This window comes from Lepidochelys kempii, chromosome 11 (assembly GCF_965140285.1).
Source record: "Lepidochelys kempii isolate rLepKem1 chromosome 11, rLepKem1.hap1, whole genome shotgun sequence".
Taxonomy (NCBI): Eukaryota; Metazoa; Chordata; order Testudines; family Cheloniidae; genus Lepidochelys; species Lepidochelys kempii.
In genome coordinates this window covers 41,168,812-41,192,068 of record NC_136390.1, presented here as the reverse complement: position 1 = coordinate 41,192,068, position 23,257 = coordinate 41,168,812, and the positions used below count along the sequence as shown (strand labels likewise).

General features: G+C 40.1%; 1 protein-coding gene across 4 annotated transcripts in view; it reads right to left on the bottom strand.

The window, feature by feature from the left end:
- The window catches only part of RAPGEF4 (Rap guanine nucleotide exchange factor 4), a 227,678-nt gene that overhangs the window by 174,513 nt on the left and 29,908 nt on the right, over nt 1-23,257 (bottom strand). For all 4 annotated transcript variants that reach the window (XM_073305859.2, XM_073305860.2, XM_073305869.2 and 1 more), the window contains one exon: nt 15,456-15,602. In XM_073305859.2, the coding sequence (XP_073161960.1) occupies nt 15,456-15,602 (147 nt within the window). The remainder of the gene's footprint in view (nt 1-15,455; nt 15,603-23,257) is intronic.

The window sequence follows — 23,257 nt, the reverse complement described above, 5'->3', positions numbered from 1 at the left end:
TTATGCAGGATATTTTTTTACTGTGAAACAAGACAGAAACATAGCACACAGGTTGGATGCAGAGAACAATAGCCAACATGTATACAGCAACACAGGTGTATTAGTACTTTATGGATATACGCAATCACTGCTCCAGAGACAGTTTACAATGTAAGGGTCTAATCTTGAGAGATGCTGAGCACCTGTCACTCCTATTGACTTCAAATGGGCATAAACTGGGCAACAGAAGCACTTTCTCTGGGGAGCAGTCTCTGCTGAGCTACTATCCCACACACAATACACTAGTCAGCACAGATCACTTCCCCTTGGAACCATATGGGCTCTTGTCTGCTCCTGTGCAGCACATCTATGCACTATGTCATACTCAAGAGAGATTAACTGATAATCCTGCCCGAAGACACTGCCCAATTAATGGACACCAGCCACACAGTAGATGGAGCACAGGACTGGGCTTCACAGGCCTGCTGAGCGATCCTCGGAAAGTCACTTCTCCTCTCTGTGCCTCATTTTCCCCATGCATAGAAAGAGGGATAACTATATTGACTTTGTTTGTAAAGTGTTTAGAGATCTACTGATTAAAGGTGCTATATAAAAAGTAGGCGTTTACAATATAGGGCATCTGGGTCCAACTAGTATCATCATGTAAGACTATGATTGCTCTGCTAGACTCCTGAGATATTTCCAGTATATCCTGCAGGTCTCAACTGTATAGAAATTAAATCTGATTTGAGAGCACAAAGTTGTCAACAATTCAGTTAAAATACAAATACTTACAACCTGACTGGTACCATCTGTCGCTTCCTGAAGTCTCATTATATTATTCATCAGAAAGGCACAGAGGCAGGAAACCCTTCATTTTGTTGAGGAAAAACAAAAGAAGTCAATGCCTCAGTGCAAGATATTTATTTATTAAAATGGGTATCATTCTTCATGGGGCAACTCCCAGTACAAAATTAATATAATCACATCTGACAGAAATATCCTGCTAAGAGTTTCAATGTGAGTCTCTACCATCATCTCATAATATATAATCTTTTAAACAACCATACTCCAGGCACTAACTACTCTGAAAAAAATAACACACGCTGATATACATCTAAAATATATTTTAGAATTGGGTCACATTTATGTAAAGAAATTGGAGCTGTGATTCATTCATATTGCCAACATTTACTGGTAAACTTTAGTGTTATTTATAGAATAGAATTTGGTTTTCTATCATAGCTTTCATGCCATACTTAATATGGCCCAAAGCACTCTGCACAGCTCACAGTAAAACAGCAACTCAAAGGTAAATGCTCCAGCCATTCTATGTTCTAGTATAGTGTAAGATGTGATTCTAATGTGAAAAGGCACTATGTAAAATGGTGTCTTCTAAATAATCAAATCTGCTACTTCTGTGACTAAACTTTTACTACTTTGTACACCCGCAATCAACACAGCTGAAAGAGTGTAAGGGCTTGTCTAACTGGTTGGGGAGTGTGAATCCTGGGAAAATGAAGGAACTTGTTCAGCCCTCAGGACTGTACTGCCATGCACCCATTTACTGGCCCCAAAGGGCATTTCCAGCAGCCAGGGATTGCCAGAGAGCTCAGGACATGCTCCTGCACCACTGAAGTCAATGGGAATTTTGGCTTTGACTTCATGTGGGATAAGAGTTGCAAAGGTGGTGTAGAGTTTTGAAACATTTAAAATCTAATTAATACGTTTGAGGAAGAAAAGTGAACCAGTAAAATGGTTATGTCCAGGAAATGGCGGCAGAAAGGAAATAGGCTTTTGAGTGTCTGTATAGATATAGCTATGAGAGAGAGAGAGAGAGATTATAGCATTATCTCCAGAGATAATTAAACAAAAGAGCATACATCAGCCAAAAAAAAAAAATTCCCCAAAATTAAATTTAAGAAAAATACAATTTTTTTAGTGTCATAGGAGGATTTAGTTGGCCAGGACCCAATTGAGATAAAAGTCAGACTGCACAGCCCAAAACATGCCTCTGAATATGTACACAGATGAATGTGTACAGCATAAAAAAAATAAATGATTGTTCTGGGGGCAACAGCAGTAAGATAGCCAAAGACTAAGAGTTTATTTTTACTTGAGGACAATGTTCATTTTTGTTTATTCTTTCCCAGAGCTCTAATGTTGGATCATTTTAAAGAAGTTCTGTATTAAAATCACAAATGAGTTTGATTCCCCAATGATGATAGTTTAAATTCCAGTGTATTACTAGATCAAGAGGTCTCGGTTTTTGGTCTCTTATTTTTACTGTTTCTCTCGCTCTCTGTGTGAAACTTGCAAGCTGCTAATTGTGTTAGTACATCCTAAGACAGAGTCTGTTCTAAAAGCAATACTTTGTAACAACAACTACTCACACAGGGAGAGACTCAAAGCAATACTCTGTAACAACAGAAACAACACATAGAGACTCCCCACCCTTTTATTGTATTTATCTCACTTTGTTAACAATTGTGATTAAAACAGATATTAAAATAGGATGTATGTGGATAATAAATGAATGATCAGGGAGGTGCCAGCCTAAGAATCCAGTGTCGATCGGCTAAAGAAGGCGTCAAGTGGAAACAACCAGAGGACCCCCAAAGGGCAGACTGGAATCCACCCAACAGCCTCAAGGATGGAGAACCGAAGAACAAAATAACATCTGGCAGCACAGAGCTGTCAGGAATGTGCCATCTGCTGATTGATTCAGCAACAGCATGATAAAGCAACCTCCATAGACTTGTATTAGACCAAAGACCTATAAAAACAGAACCAAGGGACTGAGTTCTTTGGGGTCTGATTCTGCAAACCAAGGAGCATCAGATGTGCATCTGACAAGGCCCTACTCCCTCTTCGTGTCCAGGCCACCTGGCCAGTGGCTTGGCACGAGCAACTCTAAGGCTGGTAACTATGATAACAACCTTGCAGAACCTCTGTGTGCGTGTGTGTGTGTGTGAATGAATGTGTGAATAAATATGAGATTGAATGGAATGTTATAGCTATAACTAACTGCTTACTATGATTCTTTCTGTATTTACAGTAAATGTGACATTTTGCTTTATCCCTTTTAATAAGAGTCTGCTGGTTTTTATTTTATTGGTATAACACTAAGAGAGTGAGTCTATAGTGCTGGAATCACTTGGCAGATAGGTGGCATCTTCTGATACTGGTGCTCTACATTTTGCTTGTGGAATGAAGAGCTGGAGCTGTTTTTTCAGCCTGCAGATTCCAACTGCTGGCTCCAGCCTCTGCAAAGCTACATGTCAGATGTCCAATGAGGATTATTTCCTTTCATGCTTATGGTATTGCTTTCAATCAGTTACTGAGAAAGCAAGCACAAGCTATATCATTTAACAAACATATATATAGTTATATTTAACATGCATATTGTATTAATCACACATGTGTGTACACGCAATACATATAGATATTACACACATGGTTAAATGGGATAACAAAGGAATATATTTTTTTGAAGACTGTACACCAGGCTAATCCCAGATCCAATACATCATATAGAACAGTGGTTTTCAACCAAGGGTATGTGTACGCCTGGGGGTACGCTGCGGTCTTCCAGGGGGTAGATCAGCTCATCTAGATATCTGCCTCGTTTTACAACAGGCTACCTAAAAAGCACTAGCAAAGTCAGTACAAACTAAAATTTCTTAGACAATGACTTGTTTATACTGCTCTACAGACTATAACTGAAATGTAAGTACAGTATTTATATTCCATTTGATTTATTTTATAATTATATGACAAAAATGAGAAAATAAGCAATTTTTAAATAATAGTGTGCTGTGTCTGATTTCATAAGCAAATAATTTTTAAGTGAGGTGAAACTTGGGGTACACAAGACAAATCAGACTCGTGATATAGAAGGGGCACTTTGCCTACTTCTCAACAAAATATTATAAGCAGAATGCTGTAGTGAGGATTCATCATGTTGATTTTATTTTTTTAAACATACTAAAATATTCCAATATGAAAGATTAACTCATCAAAATTAGATTATACAACCCGATAGTAATAATTATAGTTATGTAATGTTATGTTACATAACATTATATCTAATATAATATACTAGTTGATCTAGAGTTTATTTAGCTATCTATTTTAAACTGTGTGTAGAAAAGGCATAATTAGGTTGACTGATGTGTTTGATAAAGAAATATCAATATCTTTTTCAATGATAAAACAAAACCTATGATATTCCAGCTTGTCATTTCTGCCCATTTGTGTTACTCAAACAATATCTTAATACAGTTTGGGGAAATAACTGAATGAGTCTCAGCTATATTTGGAAAGTTGAGTGATTAATATTCCAAGATGATGTTTTTGATTGGCAGTCAAAGGGATATTTTCGAAGTTCAACCAGGAGGTGGAATGCAAAATTAAAGACAGATTACTCAGGGGAAGATTGGCGGTTGATATATAAGCGGTCTGAATTTATATCAATAAATACTAAACGTAGGAAGGGAATTTTAAACTCCGATCACATAATCGCCCTCAAACAAATGACTATGACGTATAACTCTTTTATCCCATTGGGTGTCTCCCCAGCATTTCTTGCTGTGCCTCTATCTCCCATCAACCCTGGAAACTACATGCCTGAGAATTACCTTCTTGTTTGGGCTAAAACAGGAACAGAATAGTGCATTACAGTGCCAGCATGCCTTGTTACACCAGGACTCTTGAACCTTTTTCTGAAGCATTTGGTACTGGGCAGAGTTGGAGACAGAATACTCGAATATGGCCCGCTGGATAGATCCTGTATAGCAATTATCTTCCTATTAAGAAGAGATTTCCTTTTAACTTTGATACAATTTCATTTCTAAGTGTCAGATTATTCTGGTGCATATGGAATTTGTATATTTTGTAAAGCTTTAATTTGACTTACCTGAGCATATCTACTGCTTTTAATTTATATACAGAAATACATATGCCTATACCTGTCTGATTTACATGGAGCCCCTGAACAACTGGCCCTCAAATCTACTGTACAACCCAACCCTCTCATTTCCTGTCACCTAGGTAAAGGTGTGGAAATAGCAAAGAAATGGCGAAAGGTATAGAGAACATAAACCTGGTGTCAATAGATTATGAGATGGCCAAACTGCAGGTCCTAAAAGGAAGCAAGAAGTGGTAATCTGGGATGAAATCCTAGCCCGATTGAAGTCAATTGAGTAACTCCGATGGACTTCAATAAGGTCAGGATTTCACCCATGGTAGCGGGGAGAAAGCAGCCTAAAGGAAAGGGCAAAGAGTCCCCTGCTTATACCCTAGAAGGGGAGAACTTCTATTTTAAAACTTGGAATATATTCTGGGGAAAGGAAAGGCTTTTAACTGAACTGTTATACCCTAGGCAGGCCAAGAAAAAAAATCAGACCATTTCTTATACTACACACCTAGATTAGATTTAAATAGTTGGATTTGTTTAGATGCAGGCTACTGAAGCTTCTGGGAAGGGAAAACCAACAATACGTAGGTTTTGTAAGGCATGCCTTATGTATTATTCACAAAAATATTTCAAAAAACTAAGCTACACTTATCAGAAAAGTGAACAGAGTACAATCTGATGCACTATCACTGCTTTTCTGTTTGTTTGCTTTCTTGCTCATTAATCTGCAAAAAGATCTTCCACTGTGTATTGTCAAGGAACTGTATATTAATTTTTTTAAATTGCTAGCATCTGAAACGGATGGATTAAAAATGTAAATGTGAAAACATATATTGATGTAATAAATGATATATTATTATTTTTCTTGTCCATTATAAGCATAAGCACCAAGCACACAGAAGTAATATGCTCTTTAAAACAATGCTTTTAAGGGACACACTGAAATACCCAGAACTGTAGAGTTATATAAAACAGCAATATATCTCATTATTAAAAGGAAACCGCTAACTAAGCAATGAATGTATTTAGAACCTGAAAGAACTGAACTGTCTCTGGGGTGGATAACAGATTAATTTTTTGTGCCAGATGAAAAAGAAAGATTCATTTGAAAAGAAACCAAAAGCTGAGATGGCAATGTTAACGGAGAGATTAGGAAGTGTCAATGCCCAAAATAAGCTCATCCCCATAACCATGAGGTTGAGCAGAAGAATGGATAAGCTGTGTCAAATCAAAAGGTCCAGAAGTATAAGCACAGCTTTCGCAGTTGATTACTTTGGTGTCCGTTCGAAGGCGATGAAAGCCCTTGCCAACTACAAATCCAGTCGGAACCAGAGCTCCAGTCAATTTAACACAAATTCTGGACAAGATTAATTAAATTTTAATGCAGCGATTTTCTTGTTTACACATGGTACTGTATTGTTTGTTACTGAAGCAAACATTTGACAAGAAAAGTGTACATTTGGCAAGAAAGACAGACTGTTTTGAGAATCTTGAAAGTCTCTTGTGAGTCTTGCAAATATTTCTTTCATTCATTATTTTCTATCAACTGAAGTCCACAACTATGCGTCTCAAAATGGGAGTTGTGTTTTTCATACTATGTTAAATGGAGGAATAACATACAATGATAGAGATGCAATGTTAAAAATACAAGCTGCTCAGGGTCAAAAGTGCTTTTAGCATTAATTAAAAATAAAACAAGTTCATTGGGTAAAATGCAACTTTAGCTGTACAAATTCCAGGAGAAATAGCAGCCTCAAAACATCTGCAGAGACCACCCTTTTAACTGCTTAAGGAGATTCCCAAGACTCTGTCACCTTAAATCAAGAATAACTAAAGTGAAATGGAAACTGCTTTGAAATGGGAATAGATCAAAGTGCCTAAGTAACTGTTAGTGTGTAGCAGCAGGGCCCACACAGACAGTGCATGGCAGGCTACAGTGGGGTAAATTTACACCCCCATTTGCCATAACTAGAACGTTTGTGTAGACTAGTGGATTTAATGCCATTTGGCCCCTTTGGCCTTTCGCATAAATTGCATCTGTATGGCAATACTGGATATCATACAGAAGGACACAGCGCATCAATTGAAACAGAATAGATCACCACTGATTATGAGCTTACTGAACATAATCCCACTAACTGAAAACTAAAACATCATTTGTAAGCATTTACAAAATCAGTTCAGCATGCTCACCAGCACCATCAGCCCCAACAGAAAAATTCCTCTGGATGACTGCCATGGAAATGCTGAACAGTTGGTGATTTCTCTTCTAAGACATGTAATTACCAGTAAAGTCCTCACAGAAGAAGATAGATTTGTCATAAAGAGTGTTATATAATATACAGCATTTTTGTTACAAGAAGTGATGAATACATCCAAATGAAAACTACCAAGGTAGGCAGAATATAATTTGCCCACTCTTTCAAAAGTGCCATGTGATCTTTCATAACCACAGTGGCCAATGCTTCAGCTTTATATCTTTATAGATCTGAAAGAGCACTATAAGGCACCTCTGGTTTGCTACAGTCTCAGAGGGATAATATTCAGATATTCCAAACCACTTCTGGATAGCACCTCAGGTTTTCCCTGGAGGTCTCCCACTCAAGAACTGACCAGACCTGACCTTACTTTGTTAATGAAATCTCATGAGATGACAGATTGATGAGTGGTAATAAAAACGTATCTGTTAACATTTAATTCAAGCCATAAATAGAGAAAAAGAGTATTGAACCACCTTTCAGGTGAAACAGCCGTAAATATATACATAGTTTTGTTTGCATTCAGAGAACTATCACACGTCCTGTCACATGTACTATGTCTGATATCTGTAACGTACTGTCTCCTCAGACATAAAGAAAACATCCCAACCTCAAATGGATGCCTGGTTTTTTTTCCTGCCATTATCAAGGGTTTTATCAAAGAAAGGTTTCATCTTATGTCTACTCCAGGCTTGTCTACACAGGCAATTTACAGCGCTACAACTCTCTTGCTCAGGGGTGTGAAAAAACACCCCCTGAGCACAGCAAGTTTCAGCACGGTAAAGCGCCAGCATAGACAGTGCACCAGCACCGGGAGCCGCATTCCCAGCATCGGTAGCTTTGCCCCTCGTGGAGGTGGGTTTTTTAGAGCGCTGGAAGACCACACAAGCCACATTCAAGCGCTGACACGGCAATGCTTTAGCGTTGCCAGTGGAGACTAGACCAAAGTCCCTTAACTTATCCCACAAGCAGATGAGGAGGGCTTGGGAACAAATACTGCTAAGGAGACTTTTGCTTAAGCAAAGCCCCCTACTGAGGTACACTCTTATGATCCATTATGGCCTGCCACAGAGCCACAAAAGCTGGGCAAGTATTTAGCATTCCACCTTCCACCAGCACAGCTCCATTACTGCTGTGTTCTTACACAACTGCAGCTTCTTCTGGTGTAAGCTTCAATTCACCTACTGGGCTAAAATTTCATTCCATATTAATTTACATCTGCACTACCAGAAAGAGCATCATTTATTAAAATTAAGAACTTTTCTTTGAAAATAAACATTTAAACTAAAGAACAAACAGTAAAAGCATATTGCAAAATAATCAAATCCAGAGTAATAACAACACTTTGGGCCAGTTCTACTCTCAGTCATACCTGTGTAAATACAGTATTATTTCACCATCTTCACAGGAGTAACTCTGAATTTATACCAGTGTAACTGAGAGCAAAATCTGACACCAATTTGAGTGTAATAAATATTTTAGAAATTCTCCTTGTTCATGTTGGTAAAACACGTAAAAAGAGTAATATGCAAGATACGAAGGTGAGATGTTGGCTGCTTAAGAAGCTTTTCCCCACTTTCTGCCAAATCTGTGTTTACTGTCATATTAGTAATTAGCATGTGCTCTGACTTTTTTAATGTGTTACTCCAGCAACAATGCCAATCTGCCAATCACCACTACATTTCTTGCATCTCTCACACTAGCTCTGTTCCTTTGCACAAGCATCTGATGGTCAAGTGTGTATTTCTGAACTACACAAGACACTAGATTTCATAAGCTTGTACTTCTCCATATTTTTATTTTTCTGTAATGTGTGCTGTCTACCTTATTACATGGACTGATTCTTCTTCAGTCGAATGAAACAAGTATTTGACAGGTTGCCCGATGCTGTGCTTGGAAGGCAATCTACTATAACCTGATCCTCTTTCCATTTCTTAAATAAACCCATCTGAGAGAAATAACTATCCAGGTAGAGTTTCAGCAGCCAACGAAGAGGATGCCATTAAGTGGTTACATGTAATGGACTATTCCATGCACACATTTTTTATACTTCTGTGGGTCTCAACATTTCACTATTTTAAATCACGCGATCATCCCATAAAGCTAAATATTCTTCACTTTATTAATTATATGGTTTTATATCTGTACTGTACTTACCTAGTGGAAATCAATAAATTATAGCAATGATTTATGCAATTGATTATTGAGCAATAAACTGTCAAAATAGTATACCATAAATCAACCAAATCATTTAGGCATCTGGACTTGAATTTGATTTTTCTCTTGCATTTTTATTTCAATATTTCATTTCTTATATCTAGTTTACTCTCCCTCTCAAATTAACTGTGAAACATATCAGCTATGCAATACTCAACAGTGAAAAGGTGAAAGGTGAAATTAGAAAGTGCTGATACTGACTCGAGATTCCCAGTATTCCTTACACAAGAAACAGTATTCTGAGAAAGGTTCTACTACAAAGAAAACAATAGGTTCTTTTGTACCAATATTTAATGTATGTTCTCCACTTATCAAGAGGAAAGGGAAATCCTACCTCTCAGAAATAGTCTACTGTATTTAATTCCAAAACACTTAAATGCAATTTAATGACGATACAGTATTGTGTAGATAAATAACTCATTTGCTGTGTTTAAGAAGAATGATCAAATGGAAAATATAAATGAGTGAAAATCTTTACAAATCCAGCCTGTTGTTAAGATCACACAGAACTCCCATTGACATAAAAGTGGTGCCTATATCCTAAGATGAAGACTGCATTAGAAAGGTCAGACAGACATCATGTACGTGTGCACTCAGAGCAAAGTAATTGCCGTTAATCTGATTATTTGAGAACCTAACCAACCCTTTCAAAAAGTTCACATCTAATACTATGCAACATTCAAGTCACTACACAATTCAATATTTGTATTTCTTAAACAAATTTCCACTGCATCTATTTATAAATTCCTGTGTTTTCACAGAGGACCCATTTTTGACCAGCTCATTAAATGGTAACATTAGCACTTTCCAGGAGAAAGCATTTTTTTCAGAAGTTCTGATTTCAATGCAGTGAGACACACTGAGGTCCACTAGAATACCATCGGAAGGGCATCAGCAGGGCACAAGTTACACTATTATTTATCAGGCTGCAATGTGTGTAATGCTGCTGAATGCGTATAAAAAGAATAAAAGTATTCATTCTGACCTTGTAGAGGCCAGCTCTCTTTCTCTCTCCAACGTTACTGCACACCAAGATCAGCTCTTCATTTAATCATGATCAAATATCTCTCAGGGAATGTATGTTATTCCACAGAAGAGGAAACTAGCTGTTTGTACATTATCCAAGAAGCTTGAGCAATTCACAGTAGTAGGAAAGACTTCTAAAAATAAGTCACCTCCCAGCAGATGCACTTCCTTCCTGTTTTAGTTTGAGTCAGTTTGTAACTGCATGAAAGGACAAAACTTGAAGACAGAGTAGTGAGAACTCCTATAACAGATACACCGTACAAATAAATGTAGTTCTTTCCTTGTCTGTCTAAAAGAATCAGAACATTGGAGGTGGAGTGAACTACAGACCCAACAGGATATGCGTGACCAGAGCTGCTAGTGTGTAGTCTCTGCTTTTATGTTTATTTTTGGATATGGCTTTCTTAGTCCTTTGCAGTATTCAGGGCTAGGAAGTAGCTCAGTACTATCCTGATAATGCCAAAGGGGGAAAGTAAGTTCTTTTGGGGATAGGGAATGTCTCTTAGTATATGTTCATAAAACATCGTGTAAGTGCATAGTGCTAACAGAGCAACTAATGCATTCTTACACAAAGAATATATTTTGACTGTGTTAACACTCCTTGAAGAGTAAGGCCAGAGATAAGCCAGTGCACAAAAGTATGACACTGGAGATTCTGGACTCCTCCAAGAGCTTCTTTGTCAAACAATATGTTCAGCTCACGGTAAGAACTTAGCCAGAGATTTCATCTTCTCCAATGTGCTGCCCCAGCTGTTGGTGTAAAACTAGATGTCTCTGAGGATGAGCATACTCTGAGGCTGAGCAGATGTTCATGAACAGGGTGCTGCTTAAACAGACGTAGTCATTACAGAAAAGACTAGACCATTTTCCCTGGTAATTGCTATTGTCAGGGCAATATCATCTGGCTTATTGACTGGCCTATTCCCTGATTATTAAAAATGGAGGTCATAGAAGACCTTGTCTGTATTTAAAGGGCAAAAACAATATCCTATTTTTTTCAAATATTCTTTCCCAAGGAACACAAGCTGCCTTCTCTCCTACACATATCTGGTAGAACTACTGTATTTCCACATATACAAAGTCTATAAAAATCAGGGAGGAAAAAAGACCCCCAAAAAATCTGTATTGAAGTAAATCTATTACTTTTCAGGTAGAGGGTCAAGTATTCTCAATGAAGTCCTACAGTATTTAAAATAAGAGTCACGGGTTCTGTATTAAGCCAAATACACATTAACTATGTTATCAGGTTGTGTATGTCCTGGGATATGAAGCAATATAGAAGATCAATAATATTGTTTCTTACAGTGTTGTAACTTTATACAGGCATATAACCAATTTACAATTTGATTTAAACAAATATACAGAAAAAATTGTATGAAAATAGTTCTGATTCAAAATTGGCACCACGGTGTGACTTTATAAAGATAGCCTTACTTTAAAATTCTTCCTGAATTAAGGAAATTAAACAGTGTCTCCCATCCCACCCCTGCAATTCAGCTCTAATTATCTAGAGGGCTGAAAATGGTATGCAGTGGATTTTAATATTAATTTCCTGAAGATGTTTGCTGTAATTATGCTGACATTGTTGCCTTCTTTTGTCTTTCCCAGGACACCATTGAAAACTAATCTGTGGCCCATTCTCAGTTATACAGAGCATTTTAATAAATACAGATATAGCAGTTATGGAACAGCATGGTCTTTGTTCACTGTGTCAGAACACGTTTGCCAGAATCTGCTTTGGGTAAACAAAGGTGACCTGATCTTAGAACAAGCCCTGAACACCACAAATCCCACAACTCATCAAAAAGTTACTCTAAAGGGAAAGATATGCACTTATGGTACAAAGAAAATATCATAATATTACTAATATTTTCAGAGATTTTCATAAAGAAGTCAAATATATTTTGAATATATTCCTTCTTTGTAAAGAATAGTTTTATTTTTTTAGCAGCAACATATGTCGTGGCTTTGGAATTAATGTACTGCATACAGACAAAAGCACCCTTTCAAGTCCTGCTAATACATCCTAAACTACCAACTAGGGCTAACTTCTTCAGCATTCTTGTTGGATGTTCAGGAATATTGCCCACAAGAGAGACTTCACAAAAATTCACCAAAAAAATGGCATTTTGGGATGTATAAGTAGGGGCATAGCGAGCAGATCGAGGGACGTGATCGTCCCCCTCTATTCGACATTGGTGAGGCCTCATCTGGAGTACTGTGTCCAGTTTTGGGCCCCACACTACAAGAAGGATGTGGATAAATTGGAGAGAGTCCAGCGAAGGGCAACAAAAATGATTAGGGGTCTGGAACACATGACTTATGAGGAGAGGCTGAGGGAACTGGGATTGTTTAGTCTGCAGAAGAGAAGAATGAGGGGGGATTTGATAGCTGCTTTCAACTACCTGAGAGGTGGTTCCACAGAGGATGGTTCTAGACTATTCTCAGTGGTAGAAGAGGACAGGACAAGGAGTAATGGTCTCAAGTTGCAGTGGGGGAGGTTTAGGTTGTATATTATGAAAAACTTTTTCACTAGGAGGGTGGTGAAACACTGGAATGCGTTACCTAGGGAGGTGGTAGAATCTCCTTCCTTAGAAGTTTTTAAGGTCAGGCTTGACAAAGCCCTGGCTGGGATGATTTAATTGGGGATTGGTCCTGCTTTGAGCAGGGGGTTGGACTAGATGACCTCCTGAGGTCCCTTCCAACCCTGGTATTCTATGATTCTATGACTCTATGAATTCAGAAAGAATTTGATTGCAAAGTGTGCAGAGAGCACATGCCAGTCAAGCTGTAGTCTACGAGTGACATCTGCAGCATGTCCAATATTCTTTGTATAAAATTTTAACAGGGATTCAGAAATACACTGAAAAGTGTCTGCTAAAAGCTCCCAAGTCAGCTCTCTCTTGATGGCGGCTACCATTTTTGTATTGGGTTGTTATAATTTAAACATTATAAAAAATAAAAGTTGCTCTGTAAAAATAAATAGCATTGTATCAACCATTTAAGTAAGAGTAGTCAAAGGAAAAACATTTTAAAAGTGCTTTGTAATTCTTGTTTGAACATCTTTAAGGTGTTTGTGACAGAGGGAAACATATTTAAAAGAATGCAACGTTCAGAATCGAAAAAAGGAACCATATGCTAAACAATTTTTTTTCCATTTATCAGAGATGAAATCCAATGACTTTGTTTTTAGAAAGGAAATCCCTTGGATATCACAGATGACACCTCTTGTCCTACATCTAGGTCAGCGATCAGCAACCTTTGGCACGCAGCGTGTCAGGGAAATCCGCTGGCGGGCCGGGACGGTTTGTTTACCTGCAGCATCTGCAGGTTCGGCCGATTGCAGCTCCCTCTGGCCGCGGTTCGCCGCTCCAGGCCAATGGGGGCTGCGGAAAGCGGCGTGGGCCGAAGGATGCGCTACCATCCCAGCCTGCCAGTGGATTTCCCTGACGGGCCGCGTGCTAAAGACTGCCAATCCCTGGTCTAGGTAAAGGTGAACTAAAAGCATTTTAACTGACAAAACCTGAGCTCAGGTTTGTTCTCTTCCATCACTAACATTCAAGACTCTATCTGCATTACAAGTTTTGCCATCTGTAAACGCAACACTAAACCAAGTTACAAGATGGTCAAGGCATGCCATAGTTAAGCGTGGCACTTAAACACTGTAAAATCTGTAGTGGAGATGGAGCCTAGAGCATTGCAGGAACATCATTCTTCACATATTTACTCGAGTGTTTTCCTACAGCTCTATTTGAGCTAAAGACATTGGGCCAAATTCTGCTCTAAGTTACAGAAGCACAACCAATGAAGCAAAGTCTGCCACTATCAGTGTATTCAGTGACAGACATGTTTCAACAGTACTTTGGAACTCTGATGCCCCACCCATGCTATAGTATATAAAACATGCCTGGAACAACTACGTTTACAGGTGACTGACACTAGTGATGTTTCTCTGACCAACGTTGCCAGGAATTTTTTCTGAAAGCTTTATTATAATACTTGCTAGAGGATAGCACTGTTTGGTTAATACAGGTCACAGAAAGCGGAAAAAGCCCAAACCTTGCCCACACTGGCCAAGGAAACTAAGCTAGAATGCTACAAGCAGTAATCATTGTTTAAACATAATATTTGCAGAACCTCAACGTTAGGTCACAATCTGCTACATGTGGACCCCTAAACTTGTACAGATTCTAATTAAATCAATAGGGTTCTTCATGGACCCAGCAGTCCATTTATACGGATTAGATTGCATAGTGTGGACTAGACCTAATTGGTGCCTTCTAATTACCAATAATATTTTTCAAATCTTGCAAAAATTCAGATATGAATCACAAAATCTGCCAACTAAACATGCAAGCACACTAATGACACGTGCTCGGCAAGGACACCCAACTAGATAACAGTAGCAAGCAGATTCAAGAACCATACATTCACTAAAGAGTGAAGTATTGGGGGGCTTTGCAAGTATTCACTATGCCAAATAACACATTCATTTTTAAGTGCTCTTCAGTCAGTTACCAATTCTAAAACTCTTCCATTTGGTGGTGATAACAAGGAGGGATGAGGAACAATATGCAAGTGCAATTTGATCAGGGTCCACTATGCGATTCGACTAGCTGGTGTCAAACGTAAATATAAGTCTGACAACCCAGCAAATGGAGAGCACAAACAAATATGTTAATCTGAGTTAGTTTCATTTTACGAAATAAGTTAAGGGGAGAAGTATACAGCAGTTAAAGTAAATTTTAAAACAAATATCAGAAAGTTATTTCTTGTTGGAGACTAATGCATTTGTGGAGTAACTTATTAAGCAAAGTTGTCAAGACAAAAAAAACAGGATGGTCTTTGAAGATATATTAATAAGGATATATAATCTTGCAGAAGATGAAGTACCAAAAAGGGACAAGTGGATTTCACTCATTCTCCAATTTTTTTTTAAAAAGGTATATTCCTCTGCTAAAACTGAACACATTAAGACACAATCATAATGTTATTATATACATACATTTCACTTTTCTCTAACCATATTAATTGTTCAATAAGTCTTTTGGCTTTACCTCCCAAAGTGCTTTGAAATCCTTCTGCTCAATTCGAAGGAGCTCACTGTATTCCCTGGTAACAATAGTAGCATGGCGAGGGGTGTTATCCAGAATTGACTCTCCAAAAGCGGTTCCTATTCCCAAGGTACATATTGTTACAGCATCCTTTGAATCAAAAATAAAAAGGACATGTATTAAATTCCTGGCTTTTGAAGGGGTCTGTAGTTTCATATCACTTATCAGCTGATTATGCTACACAGCACAGCCATAGATTCTTAATTAATTTTCTAGGATAAGCATTTTAACATTTGGATGAGAGGATATGGCTGGGTTGGTCCAGTGGCGCAGAAAGCCTTGATTTCAGAATGCGCTTAGGATTCTGTTTTCCCTGCTCACTAGCTGGTTCAGATCTGCCTTGCTGTAAAGTACAGAGAACAGGAATCACCACCACCTTTGGAAGAAAAAGTCATGATCTCTGGTCATGTATCCCTTTACACAGATGTGATGAGGAGTGTGACGTTAACCATATTTCTATGAAGAATATGGGGTGTATGATAGGAATATGGCATAACCAAGTTATACTTTTTATAGGATGGCTCATGTAAGATATTATTGGAAAGATTATGATTTACTTAATATGATTATCCAATTTGTATGCATGTATCATTTCTGTATCTAGAGTTAGGAATATTGACTATGTAACAATTACAACTGTGTGTGTACTTGGGGGGAACACCCACCAGACAGTAGGCAAACACTCTGAATGACCCATTAGGAAGAAACAATAAGACTGTGAAGATACTAATCTCTCTCCTTCCTAGGAGATGTAGCTGTGACACTACCAGGTCAGGTGATAAGATCACCTGATACAAAATACCACCTTGGACACTGCTGGTACTTTTCCTCTGTACGGGAGTGGGGATCAAACAAAGGATTCCTGCCTTAGGTAAATCCTTTTTAAGGGCTGGGGAGCGGGTTGATCTCGACACTCCTCCATTGCCTACTCAAGAAGAAGGACTGCTGAAAGAACCTGAAGGGACAAAGGAACTAACCTGAAGGGAAAGGAAGGGGTGAGTCCAGAGTGAGACAGGGTAAGAAGAAATAACTGGAACTCTGAGCTACAGAAACTCTGCATCCTGCCTAATTCAACATTTAGGGTGAGAAATTACATCTTGTAACCTGTTTCTTTAGTGAATCAAGCTTAGTTTGCATGTTTTGCTTTATTTGCTTAGTAATCTGCTTTATCCCTTATAATCACTTAAAATCTGTCTTTTGTAGTTAATAAACTTATTTCTTGTTTATACCATAACCCAGTTTGTGCAATTCATATCTGGGGGTGGGGGGCCAAGAAGCTGTGCATAGCTCTCTTCACATTGAGGGAGAGGGTGAATTTTTATGAGCTTGCGCTGTGCAGATTTTTCTATACAGCACAAGACAATAGACCATTGAGTCTACACTCCAAGGGAGGTGGGCACCTGAGTGCATGGGGCAAGCACCATGCTTGTTACACTTGAGCAAAGTATATGAGATCTTTGCCTACTTTTCCTATGAAATATCAAAACTATCTCCTCAAGCCATCTTTCTTTGGAAAATATGATTATGCACGTGACACATGCCCTTTGCTGGATCCTATGTTAACTATGTAAGTAGCTCAATTGGTGTGGCATGTAAATACTTTAATTGGAAACTAGAAGAGAAGTAGCGCTTCTAACAAACATATGATTATCTCCCAAACCAAATTACCTTTCCTCGTATAAAGAGTATTTCCCTAACAGTTTTTTCACAATGACCATACATCGTTGAACTGCTATTCTAATTTGGAAAATCATTGCCACCTTAGCCCTTACAGATAAGCCAGTAGCTTGGTACGAGCTTTTTTTCTTAGCAGTTTAAATGTATTCTTATGTGGCTGATACTACAGGAATGTTTCTTCATAATACTGATTCTTCTGGTTCATTTATATCCTTTAGTTTCTCTGATTATATAAGGGAACTTGGCTTGAAGTAAACTGAACTACCTTAAATAGTCAGCAAACTATGGTGTTTTTAACACATCACCTTTAAAAATACTTATTTGTACATTTGTCAGAATGATACATAGCATCCAAAGGGGATAGATATAGGATGGGGAAATAATCCAGTTTTTTTAAACTGAAACAACCAAATCATCTTTCTATCATAGATTCAAAACACTAAATAAACTTAACTTTCTAATAAAAAAATACCCTCTTCTGCCCCCTTCAAAATCCTTTTTCTCTTTCTCATTCTCTCTCCTTCTGTGAGATTGCTCCCAGAGAAAGACACTACTCCATATGAATGAGGGTGGCAGAATTTGGACCTTAGGGAATAAGTAATTTCCTTTTGCACACTACAGTCCGCCATGTTTGAAAAAGAATGTTTCAGAAGAAATGGAGGAGCATACATTATGGATGTCTGGTGTTGGAGGGCTTAAATTTGTGATTCTGATCAGTTCCATTGGATGTACTACAGCTCTCTTATAACTGAGGATTTTTGAGACAACATCTTTCATCACCTGAATCTTAAACCTGCCACTGAATTGCAGTGAACCTAAGTACATAGTCTGTGACCTGAAATCTCTATGATTTCAGTGTGTGCAAAGAACACACAGCAATGGGAACAAACATATCTTTCCAAGTCCTTAATGCTTCTTCCTTTTAAATAACTATGTGAACCTTGGCTGGTACCTGGTAAATAGAACCTCCTGCTGCTTCTGGGATTTTAGAGGGGAACAGCAGCCTGAGCTTCTAGCTGCCAGCAATCCTCAAGATAGTCTACGTGAAAAGCAGAAGATCCTTGAGTGTAATGTTAACAGGCCTAATAGGAAGCGTTCCTAGGGGGTGGAAGAAATATCAACAGAGAGCAGAGGGGAAAATGGGACTCTGAAGCCCTGAAGAAGCAAGATCGGCTTGCTCCCTAACTGGCTCAGAGAACCCACCTCTCCTGTAGCAAAATGGTGGCTAGAAAAAAGCTGAAAGAACTGTCACTTGACAGAATCCTGGACTTTTCTTTTATGAAAACATGATTCCTCAGGCTCCTGGAAGGTCAGGAAGGTCTGGAGCAACAGATAACAACCCTGCGTTGCATACGAGAAACTGAGGATTTTCTGGACAAAACTCAGGATACGCTTCTAGGGGCACAAAGCTCTAAAGATATAGAGCAGGTTGCACAGAGAAGCCAAGAGGCCAGTGAGGAAGCTTGGCAACATGTGACCTCCAGAAGAGGTAAGCGGAATGTCCGGGTTCCAGTAACACAGACACAGGTAACTAACCGCTTTCATGTTCTCTCCACAGGTATCGTTGCGGAGAGAGGACCAGATGATATGTCTGGGGCGAGAAAGCAGAAGGAGACTCCGCTGGCTGATGTCCTGAGGTTGGGGGTTCCACGACCACCACTCCCAAGAGGAGAAGGCGGGTGGTGGTGGTCGGGGACTCTCTCCTCCGGGGGACTGAGTCATCTATCTGCCGCCCTGACCGGGAAAACCAAGAAGTCTGCTGCTTGCCAGGGGCTAAGATTCGCGATGTGACGGAGAGACTGCCGAGACTCATCAAGCCCTCGGATCGCTACCCCTTCCTGCTTCTCCACGTGGGCACCAATGATACTGCCAAGAATGACCTTGAGCAGATCACTGCGGACTATGTGGCTCTAGGAAGAAGGATAAAGGAGTTGGAGGCGCAAGTGGTGTTCTCATCCATCCTCCCCGTGGAAGGAAAAGGCCTGGGTAGGGACCGTCGAATCGTGGAAGTCAACGAATGGCTATGCAGGTGGTGTCGGAGAGAAGGCTTTGGATTCTTTGACCATGGGATGGTGTTCCATGAAGGAGGAGTGCTGGGCAGAGACGGGCTCCATCTTACGAAGAGAGGGAAGAGCATCTTTGCCAGCAGGCTGGCTAACCTAGTGAGGAGGGCTTTAAACTAGGTTCACCGGGGGAAGGAGACCAAAGCCCTGAGGTAAGTAGGGAAGCGGGATACCGGGAGGAAGCACAGGCAGGAATGTCTGTGAGGGGAGGGCTCCTGCCTCATACTGGGAATGAGGAGCGATCAACAGGTTATCTCAAGTGCTTATATACAAATGCACAAAGCCTTGGAAACAAGCAGGGAGAACTGGAGGTCCTGGTGATGTCAAGGAACTATGACGTGATTGGAATAACAGAGACTTGGTGGGATAACTCACATCACTGGAGTACTGTCATGGATGGTTATAAACTGTTCAGGAAGGACAGGCAGGGCAGAAAAGGTGGGGGAGTAGCACTGTATGTAAGGGAGCAGTATGACTGCTCAGAGCTCCGGTACGAAACTGCAGAAAAACCTGAGTGTCTCTGGATTAAGTTTAGAAGTGTGTGCAACAAGAGTGATGTAGTGGTGGGAGTCTGCTATAGACCACCGGACCAGGGGGATGAGGTAGATGAGGCTTTCTTCCGGCAGCTCACGGAAGCTACTAGATCGCATGCCCTGATTCTCATGGGTGACTTTAATTTTCCTGATATCTGCTGGGAGAGCAATACAGCGGTGCATAGACAATCCAGGAAGTTTTTGGAAAGCGTAGGGGACAATTTCCTGGCGCAAGTGCTAGAGGAGCCAACTAGGGGGGGGGCGCTTTTCTTGACCTGCTGCTCACAAACCGGGTAGAATTAGTGGGGGAAGCAAAAGTGGATGGGAATCTGGGAGGCAGTGACCATGAGTTGGTTGAGTTCAGGATCCTGACGCAGGGAAGAAAGGTAAGCAGCAGGATACGGACCCTGGACTTCAGGAAAGCAGACTTCGACTCCCTCAGGGAACGGATGGCCAGGATCCCCTGGGGGACTAACTTGAAGGGGAAAGGAGTCCAGGAGAGCTGGCTGTATTTCAAGGAATCCCTGTTGAGGTTACAGGGACAAACCATCCCGATGAGTCGAAAGAATAGTAAATATGGCAGGCGACCAGCTTGGCTTAATGGTGAAATCCTAGTGGATCTTAAACATAAAAAAGAAGCTTACAAGAAGTGTAAGGTTGGACATATGACCAGGGAAGAGTATAAAAATATTGCTCGGGCATGTAGGAATGATATCAGGAGGGCCAAATCGCACCTGGAGCTGCAGTTAGCCAGAGATGTTAAGAGTAACAAGAAGGGTTTCTTCAGGTATGTTGGCAACAAGAAGAAAGCCAAGGAAAGTGTGGGCCCCTTACTGAATGAGGGAGGCAACCTAGTGACAGAGGATGTGGAAAAAGCTAATGTACTCAATGCTTTTTTTGCCTCTGTTTTCACTAACAAGGTCAGCTCCCAGACTGCTGCACTGGGCATCACAAAATGGGGAAGAGATGGCCAGCCCTCTGTGGAGATAGAGGTGGTGAGGGACTATTTAGAAAAGCTGGACGTGCACAAGTCCATGGGGCCGGACGAGTTGCATCCGAGAGTGCTGAAGGAATTGGTGGCTGTGATTGCAGAGCCATTGGCCATTATCTTTGAAAACTCGTGGCGAACGGGGGAAGTCCCGGATGACTGGAAAAAGGCTAATGTAGTGCCAATCTTTAAAAAAGGGAAGGAGGAGGATCCTGGGAACTACAGGCCAGTCAGCCTCACCTCAGTCCCTGGAAAAATCATGGAGCAGGTCCTCAAAGAATCAATCCTGAAGCACTTGCATGAGAGGAAAGTGATCAGGAACAGCCAGCATGGATTCACCAAGGGAAGGTCATGCCTGACTAATCTAATCGCCTTTTATGATGAGATTACTGGTTCTGTGGATGAAGGGAAAGCAGTGGATGTATTGTTTCTTGACTTTAGCAAAGCTTTTGACACGGTCTCCCACAGTATTCTTGTCAGCAAGTTAAGGAAGTATGGGCTGGATGAATGCACTATAAGGTGGGTAGAAAGCTGGCTAGATTGTCGGGCTCAACGGGTAGTGATCAATGGCTCCATGTCTAGTTGGCAGCCGGTATCAAGTGGAGTGCCCCAAGGGTCGGTCCTGGGGCCGGTTTTGTTCAATATCTTCATAAATGATCTGGAGGATGGTGTGGATTGCACTCTCAGCAAATTTGCGGATGATACTAAACTGGGAGGAGTGGTAGATATGCTGGAGGGCAGGGATAGGATACAGAAGGACCTAGACAAATTGGAGGATTGGGCCAAAAGAAATCTGATGAGGTTCAATAAGGATAAGTGCAGGGTCCTGCACTTAGGACGGAAGAACCCAATGCACAGCTACAGACTAGGGATCGAATGGCTACGCAGCAGTTCTGCGGAAAAGGACCTAGGGGTGACAGTGGACGAGAAGCTGGATATGAGTCAGCAGTGTGCCCTTGTTGCCAAGAAGGCCAATGGCATTTTGGGATGTATAAGTAGGGGCATAGCGAGCAGATCGAGGGACGTGATCGTTCCCCTCTATTCGACATTGGTGAGGCCTCATCTGGAGTACTGTGTCCAGTTTTGGGCCCCACACTACAAGAAGGATGTGGATAAATTGGAGAGAGTCCAGCGAAGGGCAACAAAAATGATTAGGGGTCTGGAACACATGACTTATGAGGAGAGGCTGAGGGAACTGGGATTGTTTAGCCTGCAGAAGAGAAGAATGAGGGGGGATTTGATAGCTGCTTTCAACTACCTGAAAGGGGGTTCCAAAGAGGATGGCTCTAGACTGTTCTCAATGGTAGCAGATGACAGAACGAGGAGTAATGGTCTCAAGTTGCAGTGTGGGAGGTTTAGATTGGATATTAGGAAAATCTTTTTCACTAAGAGGGTGGTGAAACACTGGAATGCGTTACCTAGGGAGGTGGTAGAATCTCCTTCCTTAGAGGTTTTTAAGGTCAGGCTTGACAAAGCCCTGGCTGGGATGATTTAACTGGGAATTGGTCCTGCTTCGAGCAGGGGGTTGGACTAGATGACCTTCTGGGGTCCCTTCCAACCCTGATATTCTATGATTCTATGATTCCTTGACCTGAAAACCTATGGTGTTAATTTATTTCTTAGGTTGAACAGCTGCCTCATCAAAAGGTCTCTTAGAAAGTGACTCCTTAACAAACACATGTCCCTGTCTATCCTTCATCTATTCTGGTTTTAACAAGTCTTTCCTTTAATTGCTAAACCCCCCAAAATGTGGAGAGGTTTTTTTTCTATTTTTGAGGGGTAAAGAGTCAGTAATAGATGTAAATGTTGCTCATAATCTATCTATTTGGAAAGTTTCTGTTTCTTCCATTCCATTAATTTATTTCTGCAGTAAGGACAAAACAGAAGCCATTTACTGAATTTAATAAATAAAGCTGAGAGTATCAGAGTCCTTGAGAACAAAATCAGCCTGGAAAATAAAGGCATTTCTTTGTACCCCCATTTAAGTGCATTGTTTGATAATGGTTGGATAGTTACAGGATGTCACCTCTAAAAACATCATACAAAGCTTTTTCCAAGGAGAAACTTTGTCTCTGGGTATAATGGGACTCCCGTGTAACCACTATCTATATAATCTTATATGCTCTCTCCCATACACCTGGCCCCCCACTGCCCCACCCCCACAACTGCTCACAGTTGCCTTCCTGGAAAGTTTATTACCAACAGTTGTTAAATTTTTCCTAGATCCTTAATTCTTTTCCAAGACTATATTTATTTTATTTTTCTGACCATATAATTTTATATGGAAATATCTGTACAAAAGCAATTTGCCATGGTTCAGGGAACTGGACTATTATGGATATTTGTCTTTGTAATGCGATTACAGAACCACTTACTTGGTCTTAATAACATTTGCCTATTATCACGTATTAGACGCATGAAAGGAAAACAATGCAATTTTAAGCACAGAGAATGATGCTGAAATATGCTTATGAATCTCCCCTG